This window comes from Heliconius melpomene, chromosome 21 (genome assembly GCF_056956725.1).
Source record: "Heliconius melpomene rosina isolate 202511_hmr_F chromosome 21, ASM5695672v1, whole genome shotgun sequence".
In the NCBI taxonomy this organism is placed as follows: domain Eukaryota; kingdom Metazoa; phylum Arthropoda; class Insecta; order Lepidoptera; family Nymphalidae; genus Heliconius; species Heliconius melpomene.
Window position 1 is genome coordinate 2639274 of NC_140409.1, and position 16263 is coordinate 2655536.

At 33.9% G+C, this 16263-nt stretch overlaps 1 protein-coding gene across 3 annotated transcripts in view; it reads right to left on the reverse strand.

The window, feature by feature from the left end:
* The window catches only part of Glut1 (Glucose transporter 1), a 46654-nt gene that overhangs the window by 4022 nt on the left and 26369 nt on the right, over window positions 1-16263 (reverse strand). For 2 of the 3 annotated variants that reach the window (XM_085205703.1, XM_085205702.1), the window contains exons 3-13: window positions 15772-15873; window positions 14302-14398; window positions 8345-8510; window positions 7679-7816; window positions 6043-6138; window positions 5506-5666; window positions 5277-5401; window positions 4833-5003; window positions 4582-4718; window positions 3163-3321; window positions 1778-1990 (exon numbers count right to left, since the gene is read on the reverse strand). In XM_085205703.1, coding sequence (XP_085061829.1) covers window positions 1778-1990; window positions 3163-3321; window positions 4582-4718; window positions 4833-5003; window positions 5277-5401; window positions 5506-5666; window positions 6043-6138; window positions 7679-7816; window positions 8345-8510; window positions 14302-14398; window positions 15772-15859 — 1551 coding nt within the window. In that variant the 5' untranslated portion in view covers window positions 15860-15873. The remainder of the gene's footprint in view (window positions 1-1777; window positions 1991-3162; window positions 3322-4581; window positions 4719-4832; window positions 5004-5276; window positions 5402-5505; window positions 5667-6042; window positions 6139-7678; window positions 7817-8344; window positions 8511-14301; window positions 14399-15771; window positions 15874-16263) is intronic. The other variant, XM_085205704.1, reaches the window with a different exon arrangement.

Here is a 16263-nt window from a genome sequence, read left to right on the forward strand (position 1 = left end):
TTAGCTCTGTAGCCGTAGCCGTCATCTACAAAGTGCTGTAATAGCAGAGTGAATTAATTAGTTAATTTTATATCATTGGCTGTACTGCGAATGCTTCAGTGATATGTGCCTTCTGCTTTTGAGCAGTGTTGTGTGGATAGTCTCGCCTCAACAACGCGTGCGCCAGAGCTCCTCGTGAATCTATCGCTTTCGAATGGCTTGTATCGTGTAGTGAATCAAAACGGTGTGGGTGCTTTGTGAGTTATGTTCCTAACATTTATATTTGATAATTTATTTCTTTTTATTTATTATCCTACTGAGAGTCCGGGCTCGGAGACAGGAAAGTCGAGTTTGGGGGGGGGGGGGGAGGGTGGACTACCACTAAGCTGAAGCAACCAAAATAATGGTCAGTGAAAAAGGAGATATATGAAAATGTGTGAGGCAATACCTTGTGGGTGCGTTCTTATGAAAATATGAATGTCATGGAATGGCACTTTGATATGCGACAACATGATTGAACCAAATGGACATACAGACTAAATATACAAATAGAATTAAAAACGTACACTAACTGTAACGATAGATATATTTTAACATTATAACTGATTTTACTGCAATGGTAGCTTCCAAATATTATGAATGAGAATGGTAATAAATTAAAAAGAACACATTTCACGGACTTAGGTTCAAGCGATGATAAAGCGTGCTCAAGCAAACATCGTGCATATGTTTTGACCTCACGAGTCTTTCAGCTAATTAAATTACAACCTACAAAATTCTATTCATATTTTGCAAATTAACTCGGAAGGCCACGTTCCTGGATCCACATCCAAATATTTTTAACATGTAATCTATTTACACTCATCTTTATATTATGTTCCAGTTCATTTGTCATTAATTATTAAAAAAGAAAAAATCTGAGATGGATCGAGGAGATTTATATAGAACTTAATTAAGGCATTAAGATTCAGTAATTCAAAACCATAGTCTATAGAAGTTAATATTTGCAATAAACTATGTTCTCCGCTAGATGCTATTAACTATGTATTTAATAAAAATATGGCTTGATTTTTTATACATACAGCGTTAATGAGCATCATGTATCGAGATTACAATAAAATTAGCTTTTTGAATTACTGCAACTATAACTTTAAATAGAAAACATTAGGTACGTATAGTAAAGTAAATAACAAATTCTATGTTAACATACTGGTCGTGCTCTGTTAGAGTCGCCATTTCATAATGTCAATCTTCGACATGTAGTACTGAGTAACGGAGGGAGCATGGTTTATTGCTATAGAATCTATCAAATTTCAGTGCAAATTGAAACATAGCATGGTCCGACAGGGCACATCCAATAGCTGTTTACGTCTAAATATATGTTCGCTTCATATGTCTGTAGCAGATACAAACCTGGATTACAAAATATTCCCTAACCACATCAGGATTTGCAGACTGTCATAGCTCAAATCTTATCAAGATTTGAGAGAAGATCTATATGTTTTTATTTATTTCACATTGTCAGTGCAAGTCTACATTAGTGCTTGAAGTAATTAAAATATTCCATATCTTTCTTACCCATTTTAGTTTCTAATATTATATCAAGAAGTTTTTGAAACATTGCATTTTTACGATTAGAAAACGCTGCTTAATTTGTCTTATGGATATTTAAAAGCCTTTTTCAAAATAATGTCAATTAATTTTTAATATAGGTATTTCAAGAACTTTATGTATTTTTCTTGTTTTTGTTCGTTGTGAATCTTTTATATCTGTAAAACCGATATTGTGTAAGACACACCTTGATGAGAAACGAGATGGTAATGAAGATAGAGAAGATAAACATCCCGCCAAGTCCGTAGAGGTGTAGCGTGCGTCGGCCGGTGCGGTCCATGAGCGGCAGAGAGACCAGCGTCATGCCTACCATTATAGCACCAATACCCATGGTTGCGAACTTCGCAGACTCCTCCGTCAAACCTGATGTTGTGAAGAGCGCAGTCGAGTAGTAGAAAACCTGGAATATGTGGCTCCATTAAAAAGTAATATAACATGTATTATTAATTTGAAATCAATTGCTAAATTCATTTAAAAAAAAAACTGTTTGGTGGAACTCACCACCGGGCTTTTGCCAGAGCGATGAAAAGAGGATATTAATAAATAATAATAATAATTCACAACTGCGTACAGCCACACCCTTATGCCCTTTTTTAGTGAATACTAAACCAACTTATGTTAGTTATTACTAAATACATATCACTACGATACAACGTTACAACAACCGAGAACCAGTTCAAACGTAACACTAAGCGCCCCATTTAATGTCAAATACCTATTGAAACACAATCCTCTCAAGAACTAACAATGCCTTCCATAATCTTCCTAGTTTCCATAATACGCCGTACGTAGAGAGACGTAGAGTCAACACACGTACGGTCGTAAGTACACGTCTCAGTGGCAAAACACTGTGAATCGGAAAGTTTTATAATACAAGTGCTGGACCAACACTATTGCCGTTGGATTCGCTGGCTGTTTTAAGCGTATTTCGGTTAAATGTTATTGCAAATATTACGTGGTAGTTATTTTTGACTATTAAAGTGTAATATATGAGAAATATAGCTTGAACCCCGTGCAGGGAGTAAAACAATACTTATAATTCAGTAATATTATTAAAATCTATATCGAAACCACTTTGGAAATTAATCTAAAATAGTAAAAAACGTAAAACCTAACCTACCCTTAAGAAGCAATAAAATATTCTATCGAGGCCTATTTTTACAGCGAGTTGTACGAAGTTAAATATGGCGTCAAGTCTAGCATTTACTCGTACACCTCATGAGGAATTCATTTGATTACATCGTGTAGATGTCAATATACGAGTAGAGCATAGCGTCTTGTTTGCATCTATATATATATGAGCTATTAATGTAAAAGTTATTTAACGATGTTGCTTTAAGCGATAAGGCCGTTGTACTTTTTTTATTATTTTAAAAGTTGTTTTATTTTTTTAATTCGCCATATATTATACTAAACCTGGAGCGATCAATACTGAACGAGGCCTGCAGTTAACGTTTTAATTTACTTTCCGTAGCGTGGCCACGTGACGTAATACACTGATGAATCCCGCTCCCGAGACCAAGACCTACTTAATTAAAAAAAGTTTAAGACAAGCTAATTAAGTATTCTTACCGCATTAATTCCGCTGAGTTGCTGAGACAGTTGCATCACGACGCCGATGAGAAGGGGCGCGCGCAGCGTCGGAGAGCAGAGCAGTTCCCTCATAGATATGGAAGCCTCGGCTTGCTGCGCCCGTTCCTCTGCCCGCATCTCCTCTATATCTTCCTCCACCTTTATGTACATATATCATTTGTGTAATATTTTTTAATGTTTTATACTCTTTAACCGGATGCACTTTTGTTTTATCGAACATCAGAAAAAGGCTTTTTTTTTAAATCCGGCATTACTGACTGGCTATGTAAGCAAATACGAGCTTTCATATAAAAAGTGTAAATATAATTGGTACGCCTGTTTTTTACTATACTTGTTTTATTATGTTATCCATTAGAGATTTTTTTGTTTATCTTATTAATTATTTATTTAAGTTATTATAAAAAGCTTTCGTTTAAGCTTGCAGTTTCTCGAGCATATGTTATCATCAAATTATAGAGACTGCCGACCTCGAGAAGCTGTACTAGAAAATCTCGAGGCACCTCGTTAAATTGCTCGTTAGATATCTTACGATATACTACGCTGTTTGATAAAAAAAAAAAAACTATTTTCTATTCATTTTACCTGAACGGACAAATATGTAAGAAATTTTCTAGTGCACATATTTAGTAGCGTACTATTTTTACTTGTTTTTAATAAGCCCATGTCTGTTTTTGATGTTAGAAAATGTATTTTCTGTTAAAATTTATTGTGATGAACATCTTAATATCTTTTCCCTCTTCTATATAAAAAAGACAGCTTTGTTGAACTAGGTCAATTTTAGCTAAAGAAAATAAGCGTTTACCATTATAATACTGAAATAGTTTTTTAAGAGCTTTTAAAATTACTTGTGGTATAAAATATTGATGTACCAAATAGGTTGCTTTGTTCTCTTGTTGTTATTTTAGTTTATTGATTTTTTTCTTAATATATAAACATTATTTCTAATATTGTTGTTGAATATCTATGTATCAATTCCGACTGTATTCCGAATGTACCAATTCTTTTCTTTAAAGTGTATTTCACATTTCTACGTCAATATTGACAACCTATTGCAAAGTCAACCAATGTTTGCTACTTTATACGTTCTTCGCTTTTTTAAAGGTTTTTAAAAAACATTGCAGCATTCAAGCCAGCATTTTTTCTTGTCATAGCTTCACGCTATAACCGGCATACAGCAGGGTAGCAGAGGGAACTTAGTGTTAAGACACTCCGTTCCCTACTTTCTGCCAAACTTTCGAGACATTGTGTGTTGAGTCGCGCTTTGCCTGCTTACCAAGGTCCTTTTTAGCTAAGGTCCCGGCGCCACGACGGGGTCAATCATTCATTTCAAGAAACTATAATATTGATGTATAAAATGCAGTTTGTATTGAGTTTAATATTTTTGTAATGTTACAATACCTGGTTGCTAGCGCGTAGCCGTCGGAGCGCTCGTCGTGCCTCCTCTTCCCACTGTCGAGTAATTAACAAATAACGAGGCGATTCGGGACAGGCCGGCAGTAGCAATAGTTGGAGAATGGCAGGGCAAATAGCCAAACCTATGGAAAGAAAAGATAAAATTTAGTTAACTTAGAGTCTTATGGAGATTGAAGAAGGTAATGAATGAGATTGTTCCTAAGATACAATAACTTGAATCTAATGTTGCCACTCACCAAGCAAGATTGGCCATCCATCATCAGTGCCAAGTATTTGTTCGATACCCAGTACTTGCGACAGCAGCATCCCAACAGTAACAGCGAGCTGGTTGACGGTACCGAGGCCACCGCGGAGGTTTAGAGGCGCTATCTCCGATATGTACATTGGCACAAGCGAAGTATTTAGACCTGGGCGAACGTATTAAAGGATAAACAATATAAATAGTTAAAATGAAGCACTTTAGTTAATTCTTATGTTTATAAAAAGATGACAAGGATTTATTTAAGTGCCTACTCGCGTTCCCCATGTTCCCCACGCATACAGATGACAGTTCGGAGACAAAGTAAACACTTCACTATGGATTAATTAACCTCAATACCAATAAACTGTAATGGTCACGACCAATTAGTACTAATTATTCATGTGGTTTTTCTTTGTTTACTGATAATTTGTCGCATTACCGCAGTTAACGCCTATGATGAATCTACCGAAGAAGAGAATTTCGTAGCAGTGTGACATTTTAGTGAAGCCCATTAGAGTAGCGCCGCTTATACCGAGAATGTTGTTGAGCAAGAGACCTCCTTTCCTGTTGAACAAAACTGGAATGTAATTTAGACTACAGAGTTTTACACTATAGAATCATTTAGTAATCATTAAATATATATATAGTTATTATTTAGGTGGAAGTACCTTCCAAAGCGATTTGCGATCATTCCTCCTGAGAACCCACCCAGCATACCACCAATAGCGAAGATGCTAACTGCTATTGAGTACAACTTCTTAACGTTTTCATCCTGGATATCTTTACCGTACCGATCTTTGTAAACGTCTTTCATGAAGTTTTCAATATTCTGCGTATCAAATTTGGGTTAAAGTAACTGAGAACTATTTTTAAAGGTATTACAAAGCTATAAGGCACGCTTATACGGTAAATGCCTAGTAAATGTAATACATACAAATATTTTATGCATATATTACATTTAAACAAACAATTGTAGTATCCTCAAAAGTTGTCACGGCATGATAATTTTTTAAAAAATGTTCTTCTTGACGATTAGTCAAAAAGCACATCGTTGGCAAAATAAAATGTCAAAAAATCCACACAGAAAAGAAAAAAGCTAGATATATCAAATTGAAATAAATTAATAATCTGTGTAACATAGCATAATAATGCTTTATATTGTCAATGGATAACAATGGTTAATTAGATATATTGTATAATCTTACTTTGCCAGGAGCGTTGATGACACCAGTGTTGTATCCGAACTGCAGCATTCCGAGCACCGCGGCCAAGATGGCATATGATAAGAAGAATGTAAGACCCTGCAACAAAAGTGTGTTGTTCCACCACTGGTATTGGGTAGGATTGGGTAAATTTTCTTCATTCATATTAAGCAAAATGATTACTTAATACTAATACTTTACTGATACTATTTGCTCCAATAGTAGTTATATCAAGTCTGGTCTCCCCTTGAATAACATATACCAACAATAAAACTCAATATTTCCATTTCCTCGCTCTGGTGCCGAGGCAAAGCGCGGCGTTAAGTTCTGCCACTCAACACGCAATACCTCCAGAATTTGGCAGAAAGTGGGGAACGGAGTGTTTAGCACTAGGCTCCCTCTGGCTACCCTGCTGTGTGCGGGATACAGCGTGAAGCTGATTTTTTTTTCCTATTAGCAATTTAACAAAATTATGGATTTAAGCGTAATGACTGCCACAGGGTTTGGGGTTGCAGAGATGTTAAATTAACATAATGATAAAAAATATATAATGGTGAATGGGGAACCAATACTTTGCTATTTCTTTATAAAAGCAAGTTCAATCTATATATGCTACTAAACTAAAAGAATGTGATGTATGTGAATGAAAGTTGCATTTGTTTACTTTTTATTATTATTAAATTTATTAAAACTATTTTTTCTATTTAAAAGTCAATGAAAAAATAAATAGATTATAATTATCGATTTGTAGAGATACTATTATAATGTTTTCATCATGCAGTACCGAGTGACAGATGGAGTTAAACAATTCATAAATGCTATCAATTGGCTAATTATGAATCGAATTAATAATGTACAGGGGCTTTGTTAGATGAAACTGTTATTTCAGTTTTGTTGTATTGTGACATGGTTGAGCTAAAGGTTGAGCTACACTTTAAAATTTCTAAATAAAAATAAAGGTAATAAAATATTAAATCTTAATTTTTTTAAGTTAATAAACGAGTAATTTTAAAAGGAATTTACTTTGAGCAAATATTTTTCCTAGAGAAAAATAAGAGACGACGAGAGATTGCATTTTCTTGTTAATTTCATTTTGCAACAGGTATTTAGCTTCTAACGATAGCTATTACGCAAAATTTTATCAACTCAGCCTCATTAAAATGAACTATAAATTTATGCAACGAATAAAATAAATAGCACAATAATTTTCTATGAAACTCAAGCTGAGTCGCGGAATAAATTGCATTTCTAGACCAGTATTCCTTATTTCTCCAAAGCCCGGCTCGCGATAAAGCGAGTCTATGAATATATTTCTAGAAAATTCTATCCGCATTTGTTAATAATACCTACCTCTTCAATGTCGATATTAAAAAATATAAAATATATTATAAAATGGAATTATAATAAATATACGATTTTAATATTACATTTCATATAAGAGTATATTGAGGATGAAATTGTAACAAGTTTTCATAGAAACGTGATCATGTTATGAGTATCATACTGATTCTATTTTTATGTTATTCCTTACTTGTGCTTCCTAATTCCCGTATTTATAAACCGCTTTCAAGTCTTAGATCGATCTTGAGATACAGATTTCATTCATTCATAAGATACACTAAAATTATTAAGAGCGTACCTGCTCAAGCAGCTTAAGTTTACGCCTTTGAGAATGTTCTTCGAGACGATCCACATATTCACGCAGTTCTTCAATCTCCTCTTTCACTTGTTGGACGGTGTCCAGCTCTTGCTTGATGGCAACCATATCGCGTTTCACCTTTATGTAAATAAGACGTTCAGCATACTCCGTTTTTAGGTGGCTGTATAAGTCGTTTTGTAGACACACGATGAAAAAATTGGGAAGTGCAGAAAGACTAAAGGTTGTCGTGGCGGAATAGTACAGCATCTGACTGCAATGGTTTTGGGTTCACTATCCACTCGGAGGAATAAACTATTTTCATTTCCCGCTTTGGTAACAAGATTAAGCGTGGCGTTGAGTTCTGCCACTCAAAATACAAAATCTTGAAAATTGGTCGGAAAATGAGGAACGAAGTATCTTAACATCACGTTCCCAACTAAAGAAAAAACAAATTGTCACATTATGATGCTATCGTAGCTTAGTAGGAAAGGGTTGGACTAGTAGCAAGAGGCGGGAATTACGGAACAGTTCTCCGAGGCAGAATAATTATATTTCAAACATTTTTAGTAGACAGCGCGGCGTTAGGTTCTGCTAGTAACCAACACTATTAAAGATATTAATAAAAACAACATAATAACTACTAAAAAATTATAGTAAAATTGTCACCTCTGAGACTTCACTCTGGCATGACTCGACACTCTTCGTGAGTTCCTGAAGCTGGGAGCGGATCTCGCAGAGCGCGACCGTCGTCTCCAGTTGCCGGTCGCCGCGCTGCAGCTCGTCCAGCTTGGCTGACAGATTCATGCTCATCACGCTCACCTGTCTCTGAAGGCTGGACGAATAAAAAAAGAAATTAAAAATATTTACTAAATACTACACAGATAATAAAAACACAAAATATTATGCCAAAATATATAATATTGTAATTAGCGGTTGAGATTGTTCAATAGGTAATAATCGAATATTAAATTGAATATATAAATATTGGATAGATTTTGTCACAATTTAAGTCATCAACAATAGCCACTTTGTTTGTGTTATTGGTAATTGTGTAATTAAATTAGACTTTGAAAATTATAATTGATACAAGCTTAGGTATTATAAGCGGTAACGCCAACAATTGATACCCATATCATTATGTTTATATGAATAATTTTCTAGATGAATTATGTATGTTTTTTTCGAGGTCGTTAAATTACTTTTTAAATGCTCTTGTAAATTACAACCTTATATATTCACCTTACAAATATTAACATCAAATTGATACTAACATGATGATGATATTAAATAAGGTGAGTGTAATTGAATTTGCTCAAGTAAGTTTTGCATACGTACTTACTCGTAAGTACTCGTATGTATGTTAGTTTAAAACCATTTCAATTACTACCTGGATTCTAACCTAACTTGATAAGTACTCTACTTTAAAACCATTTCAAACACTAACTGGCTTCCTATTTGAATCTACTTACTAATACTAGAAAATAGATATTATGTATGTTTAAAATTCATTAGAGATAATGGCCAGATTGTAAAGAAAATCGGCCGAATTAAAAAATATAAATAATAAATAGATTAATAAAAAGAAAAAGGTTATAAATATTCAGAGAGAAAGTTTTAGCCAGGATTTTTTAAACGAATCGTTGATTAATATGCAAGCTAGAACAAAGTCTCGTTAAACGCAAACATACTCGTATGTACATCGGCGTCGCTGTCGCTTATGTTAGAGTTCGGAAAGTTCGACTTGTTTATAACAAGGTCTGCTTTTTTAAACTCTTATTAACTGTACATAAACTTGTCACTTTTCAGAAACTCTATACTGCATATAAATATTGAGAATTGTTTTTATTTACTAATTATTTGTTTTTGTGTTTAAATTTTCAGCAACATCGCTTATACATTTTGTTAATTATTAATTTATAAAGACAAAATTGGTTTATCAAATTTATCATCGCTCTTTATATTTCACGTGATCAAACTAGCCAATAAATCTGTCAACCATAAACGATTTACTTTGAAATTATAATTAAATATTTAAAAGTTCAATAACAATTTTGGTCAACATTTATTTTGTATATTTATTTAAATTTATATTTTCTTTCTGGTGTAGAGCCTCCAGAATTCGGTGGAATGTGGAGTGGGAGTGTACTAGCACTAGGTTGTCTCTGCCTACCCTGCTGCGTGATACAGCGTGAAGCTGAGTTAAATTTTACAAATATATTTCGTACATTTTCTTGTTCTTGTTAGTCAAAAATGTATTTGGCACATCACTGTCTACCCATACATGTATATATGTATGTATGGGCGAACTGTAACAAAGGTCGGATGAAGTGCAAGCCCAAAAAAAGCGTTTGTGTTTTTTGTTTTACCGCCTATCTGTTAGCGCGCGCATCGCTTAAAACCGCGGCATGGCTTTCAAGTTTTCTTTTATTTTTTATTCCAACTCCTGTAGTATATTTTTTTACGTAACAACGTGACTAAGATTCATCATATATTGTGGGTTTTAAATTTCTTCAAGAATATGGAACTCTTTATTAAATGTTAATGTGCACAAAATATACGTCTATGTTGTTAAATGTCAATTGCGGAAATTAATAATTTACATAGGAGAATGAAATTCAAATTGAATTTGGAAAATTTCTCTAAGAAATTTTACTTGTTATGTAATAAATCACAAGCAATGCTTACTATATCTAAATAGTAAAGAGTAAAGGAAAACATCTATTGCATTCAATTATACGTTTACAAATCTCTTATGATCGAGTTAAAGCAGCCGGATGACAGACTATGGACTTACTCACCCGTAGCAGATAAGCCTAGATTAAACGCGATCGTATTAAAACATTATATTATTTTAGTTTATTATGAATGTTTTGGTTTTTCTATTTTGTTAATTTAAGCGAAGCAAAATGTAGCTAAAATATTACATCAACTTCACGCTGTATCCCGCAAACAGCGGGGTAAGTGGAGGGAACCTAGTGTTAATACACTCCGTGCCCCGCTTTCCGCCGAATTTCGGAAACATTACGCGTTGATGCAATGCTCCGGTTCGCCTCGACACCAGAGCGGAGAAATGAAAATATAAAACATATTTCATTTCCCCGAGTGGATGGATGAATCCGCGTTTTGGGTATTTATTAAGACTGAAAAACGTAATATTTTTTTTGTTGTTTTATTAAATATACGTAAGGACTCTAAAACAACACAACCTCCTGTGTCTTAACACAAACTCCTTTCTGGTTATGCAAATTTACATTAGTCAAGTGTAAAGTTGAAAAAAAAGCAGTTTGTAAGACTTCGTGAATTACTATCTATCTGTGAGGATTCCAAAACCTCCTCTCAGTACTCATTTGTTACAATTGGGTTTGGTCGTATGAAACTTAAATAATAATATCTTAATTAATAAATATCTTAACACATTTCCTCCTTATTCCTTATTGCGGGATAAGAAAAGAATATCTAAAGTAACTAGAAGACAAAGTTCGTTGGGTTCGGCATACTTTGTTTAATCCGACGATCTTGAAAAATATGAATCCCAATTGAGTGGTGGTGGATTATATTATTCATTATTTTATAATCGAAATACTACAACTGCCCAAAAGTATTCTCTATTTAATAATAATAATATCTTTCTACATTCACGCTGCATTTTGTTTTTAGCAGTTTCCTCAGAACTCGCGACCGCGACCACGACTCTTCCTGAGAGGGAATCAAACGCACACTGTTCACGTTTATAGTGACAGTGCAGAAGACGCAGCTACGCCACGACGGCCAATAATATATCTATATATATAAAATCGAAAGGTCACTCACTCATCACGAAATCTCAGAAACTACAAGTGCTAGAAATCACAAATTTTGCATAGGAGTTACTTATAGGACGTAGGTGCTCGCTAAGACGGGAATTTGCAATATTCGACTTCTAAGGAATTATTTTTGGGGTCGAAAGTTTGTATGGAACTTTGTTACTGCAAATGCTAGGAGTCTCAAATTTTGCATAGACGTCACTAGGACGTAGTCATGGAGACAGAAATTAATAATAACGTAGTTCACGTGGGTGAAACCGCGAGCGGGCTGCTAGTAAAAAATGTGGCCAAATGTGGCAAATCCAACCAATATTTCAAATGAAGTACATTTTTAGCTAAAGTTACATAGCTACGTATCCCCAATACGAATCTCCTTTCAACAGTAATATTGACAACCAGACAAAGCCGACCAATGTTGAATTCTACCGAAATATTCTATTGAATAGTATTGACTGGTGTGCGGTGGCCATTTCAACTCTTAGTTAACATGAAATCCTATCAGACAACACCAACAAACGGCAGCGTATGTTGGTACAGGGGTCTTTCAGATGCAATCTGATGACTCAAAGGTAATGGAAATTACATTCGCTTTCAATGTAAATAACTAATAACAGAGCTCTACATGTTATGTTTAATCGTATTTTGTACCTTGTTTATTTTAAACACGCTTCTTCAAAGGAATCCATTTATATTCCACGTGTTGTAGATATTTTGAGGTCAGTCAGAGGCAAAATGTGACTGTAAACGTGACCGATTGTGGCTTTGATTCCCATTCGAGGTAATTGAATATTTATTCAAATTTATATGTCCATTCTTTGCTCTGGTGTCGCGATTCAGCAACGTTGAGTTCCGCCACTCAACACTCAATGCCTCTAAAATTCGGTGAACGGAGTGTTTTAATACTATATTTCCTCTGCCTACCCTGCTGCCTCTGACTACCACTATGTACCTACTATACCTACTTGATACAAAGGGATATGTATTTAACGTAGTCTGCATTAGGGCGGGGGCAAACAGTCATTTAGTCTACGTTAGCCGTTACTGCGAAACCTATCTAGCGGCTCCACTGGTCGTTATCAAATGTAATCCACTCTTATATTTCAAGTAATATACGCGAATTTTAATGTAGTTAGTTATATTATAAAATAATTACTTCAGCGCTTAATAATTAAAACACGATATGTATGGGTTCTGTAATGCTTTTTAAAATCGACTATTACAGCTTCCCGTATTAATGTAAATTATATATGTACAGGTAGTCAGTTCACATTTCATAATTAAAAGTACTTATTTAAAAAAAAACTATAAATTTCTCCCAATACAATTTTTTAAATAGTCTTCATTGAAAAATAAAAATAAAAAGTTCATCATTAATTAAATTTTTAAATATTGACTGTTATTCTACCAGACTATCAACTTGAACTGGATCTTTAAATAACTATTGAAATAATTAAGTGCGATACTTAATTACTACATAACAGCAATCAAAACATGCTGATGCTTAACTTCTGAATGAGAAATATTATTTCACTTGCCTTTTTTATATCTTTTTTTAATGGTATTTAAATGTTTCGCAAGCTTCAAAGCAAAAAATATAAATGACCGTCGTACAAAACTTCTGGAAATAGTTGAAGTTATCTATGTTGATAATAGGAAGAATTTTATGTTTCTATAATATGCTGTTAGTGTATCCCCTTTGAGCAGAAAATTGTGTAGATTGAAACTAAAAATGATATATGAAAGAGTTCTATTTCCTTTTATTTTGTCAACTGACTGAAACTCGTGTAAAGTGTTATAAATTTTCATAGATAAAATATTAAATTTCGATGATATTTTTGAAATAATTAACTATATTCTGAGTTAACTAGCATTGATATTATGTAATAAAAATTACTCTATACACATAGTGTGTAAAAAGTCAACTTTAGCATTTCGGGATTGAATATTAATTATAAGCTTATTTATTCCCGAGCCCAGCATTATCGAAACGGAAACAATAAGCATGTTACATTATTGCAATGTAAAATCAACAAATACGTGAATTACTATTAAACAATATCGGTTCAGTGATTTTTTTTCAGCTTCACGCTTTATCCCGCACACAGTTGTGTATGCAGTACCTAGTGTTAAAACACTGGAGACACTAGACACCAACACAGAGAAATAAAAATATGAAATATTTCAAATTCTCGAGTGGGGATCGAACCCAGAACCGATCGGGGTTACAGTCAGACATTTGTGCCCCTTCGCCACCGCTGGCCACATTATTATTAGTAATTTAATAATATTCTAACCCGCTGTTCTCACGTTTCAATTTGATTAATTGAATATTTTTGCTATTTAATCTGTAAACACAATTTCAATTTGAATATAAAATAAAGAGTGCTACTATAAAACACATAACGGTCACACACATGCTTGCAAGCGTTAGTTCCACGTCGGTGTGGTTGGTGTATTACGCTATCTGAAGTGTCTCTTTGGTATGAGCTGAAGTGGAAGACGGGACGCTGTGCTCGACTCGGTCAGTAGTCATAGCAATGTACAGTAAGTACGTGATGGCCATCGAAACTAATGTATGCGACAGTACGGTGAGGTATGGTCCGATGTCATGAAGTAAGGGAAGCTACGTGGTGGAACGGGACCAAGTCGGCGGTTCGCATCTTAAGAATATCTGCAATACAAGATATTTGGGATGCCAAGCCAGAATGAAAATGTAGAGATACATCGACACACAGATTGTCATTAATCTTTTATGCAACAAAGCCAGTAGTAAAGGCGAAAAGCTAATATTTTGTCACATGTCTCTAGGGTCACACGTACCTAAGTAGAAGTTCCCTGAGTGTCGCCTCGTCCTCCTCCGCCGGCGCATATCGTGTCAGCTTGCCGCCGGCCTCCCGGCCCACATGATCAGGTAGCGCTGTATCAAAACTCCTCGTTTATTCTCCTATCTTCGCTCGACCCCTAAACTTTTTTTAAGGAATCCCAAGAAAGTTTGACCCTATGACCCTAACCTAACAGTATCATACGCTCGAAATACTTAACAGCAATGTAACTAACCAACGGCACACAGTTTTTAGATATATGGTTTGTTTTTTATTTTATTTGACGAACTTATTATTTTTCCTTGGCTATTTGATCATGAGATATTTATAAAATATTGTAATAGGTTGTAGCTAGAGGCTATTGTCAACCATTAGCGTTACAAAGTAACAAATATTCTTCACTAATATCAAGTCCGCTCAACGCGATTGTTTAGCTTGTACAGCATAAAATCGAACCAATGATTGCCGTCACCGTACTGCCAATTATAGCAAATGGCCAATTCAAGCAGGTCCCAAACAAACAGTAGGAACATGAAAAAATGTTTAAAAATAAGCTAAAAATAAGCAAATGTCAAAGTTATATTAGTATTGTTGCAGAATATTACAAGTTGTAACTTTGGAAATGCTTTACAATAATGAACAACTTTACTCTTAAAAGTAGATAGAGTAGTTGTTTGTTGAATTTTGTTTTAATATTAAGGCTTTCGGGTTTGCGCTTCTCATAATTGAAAAGAACTATCACTTCAAACACTGAAATGTATGAGTTTCATATCATATTTCGGTTTATATTCAGTTTATTCTAAGAATATTGGCATAAAATGATTTAACAATTCTTATTACGCTAAATACACCCGCAGTTACTGTATTCATTACTAAATACGTTGTGACCTGTGTGGAACACCATAAATGCACTTATTTCCTAAATATTTTCGGGAGTGATATTGGATTTCTTCTTAGTAACTCAAATTGATATAAAATTGTCTTTATTTTATTGAAATGTAAAAGATTAAAAATATTTATACAAACATTCCTTAACACGATTAAAGATTTTAATAAATAATTAAAGTCAAATAATTAGTTCGTAAAACTACTGAATATACTAAAAGGCTCCTATCGAGTAGTTGCTGTAAGTCACGTGTCAAATACATTATCTTTTGAAACTTATAAGAATATCAGGTTCCTGATACGAGCTCGTATAATGTCATAAGCTTTTAAAATGTAACATGATAGTTCTATATACCCATTTTAATATTATTTTCATATTTATTCTAAGATAGAAATTCTAGAGATCGCAACGAGGTTGGTTCAATGACGCTCTTTTATATGCTATCCTTCACGTAATACAGTCTTGTTATGTAAAAGTTAAATATGTTCCTTTTATATTTTAATAGAAGTTTGAATAATATTTGAATTTGAAAATTCTTTGAAGTGGTACAAAAGTATGCCAAGGCTTGGAACGAAGTCTTACCTGAAATTTGATCAATGGGTGAGTATAGCGGGGGTTCTTCCCCGCCGGCCTGTTGGTGCTCGAGCAGACGGTGACACGACTGTCTCATGAGCGCTCCCGACACTGTATATATAATTAATATGATTAATTAATTAAAAACAGACATGAAAATATAGATACTATTAGTATGCAATTTACTATAATGAACATGGTTTATTTAAATGATAATTAATTTTCAGATTTTTTAATAGTCCTAGACTATTTAAGTAGTGTAAACATTTTAAATAAATTGTAAAAAATGTAATAATTGCATCGATTATACATAAATAGGTAAAAGTTTAATATTGTAAGTCCGCGGTGACTTCTCGTAGTGTAAATATGATTCTTCAATATAGATCTTTTGTTTTTATAAGTTAAGTAAAAATAATTTAAATTGTCAAATCAATGTACACGTTTGCTAATTTATTTAAGTTTGGGGAAATCTCCATATAAGCTTTAGCTAAAACTGAAGTA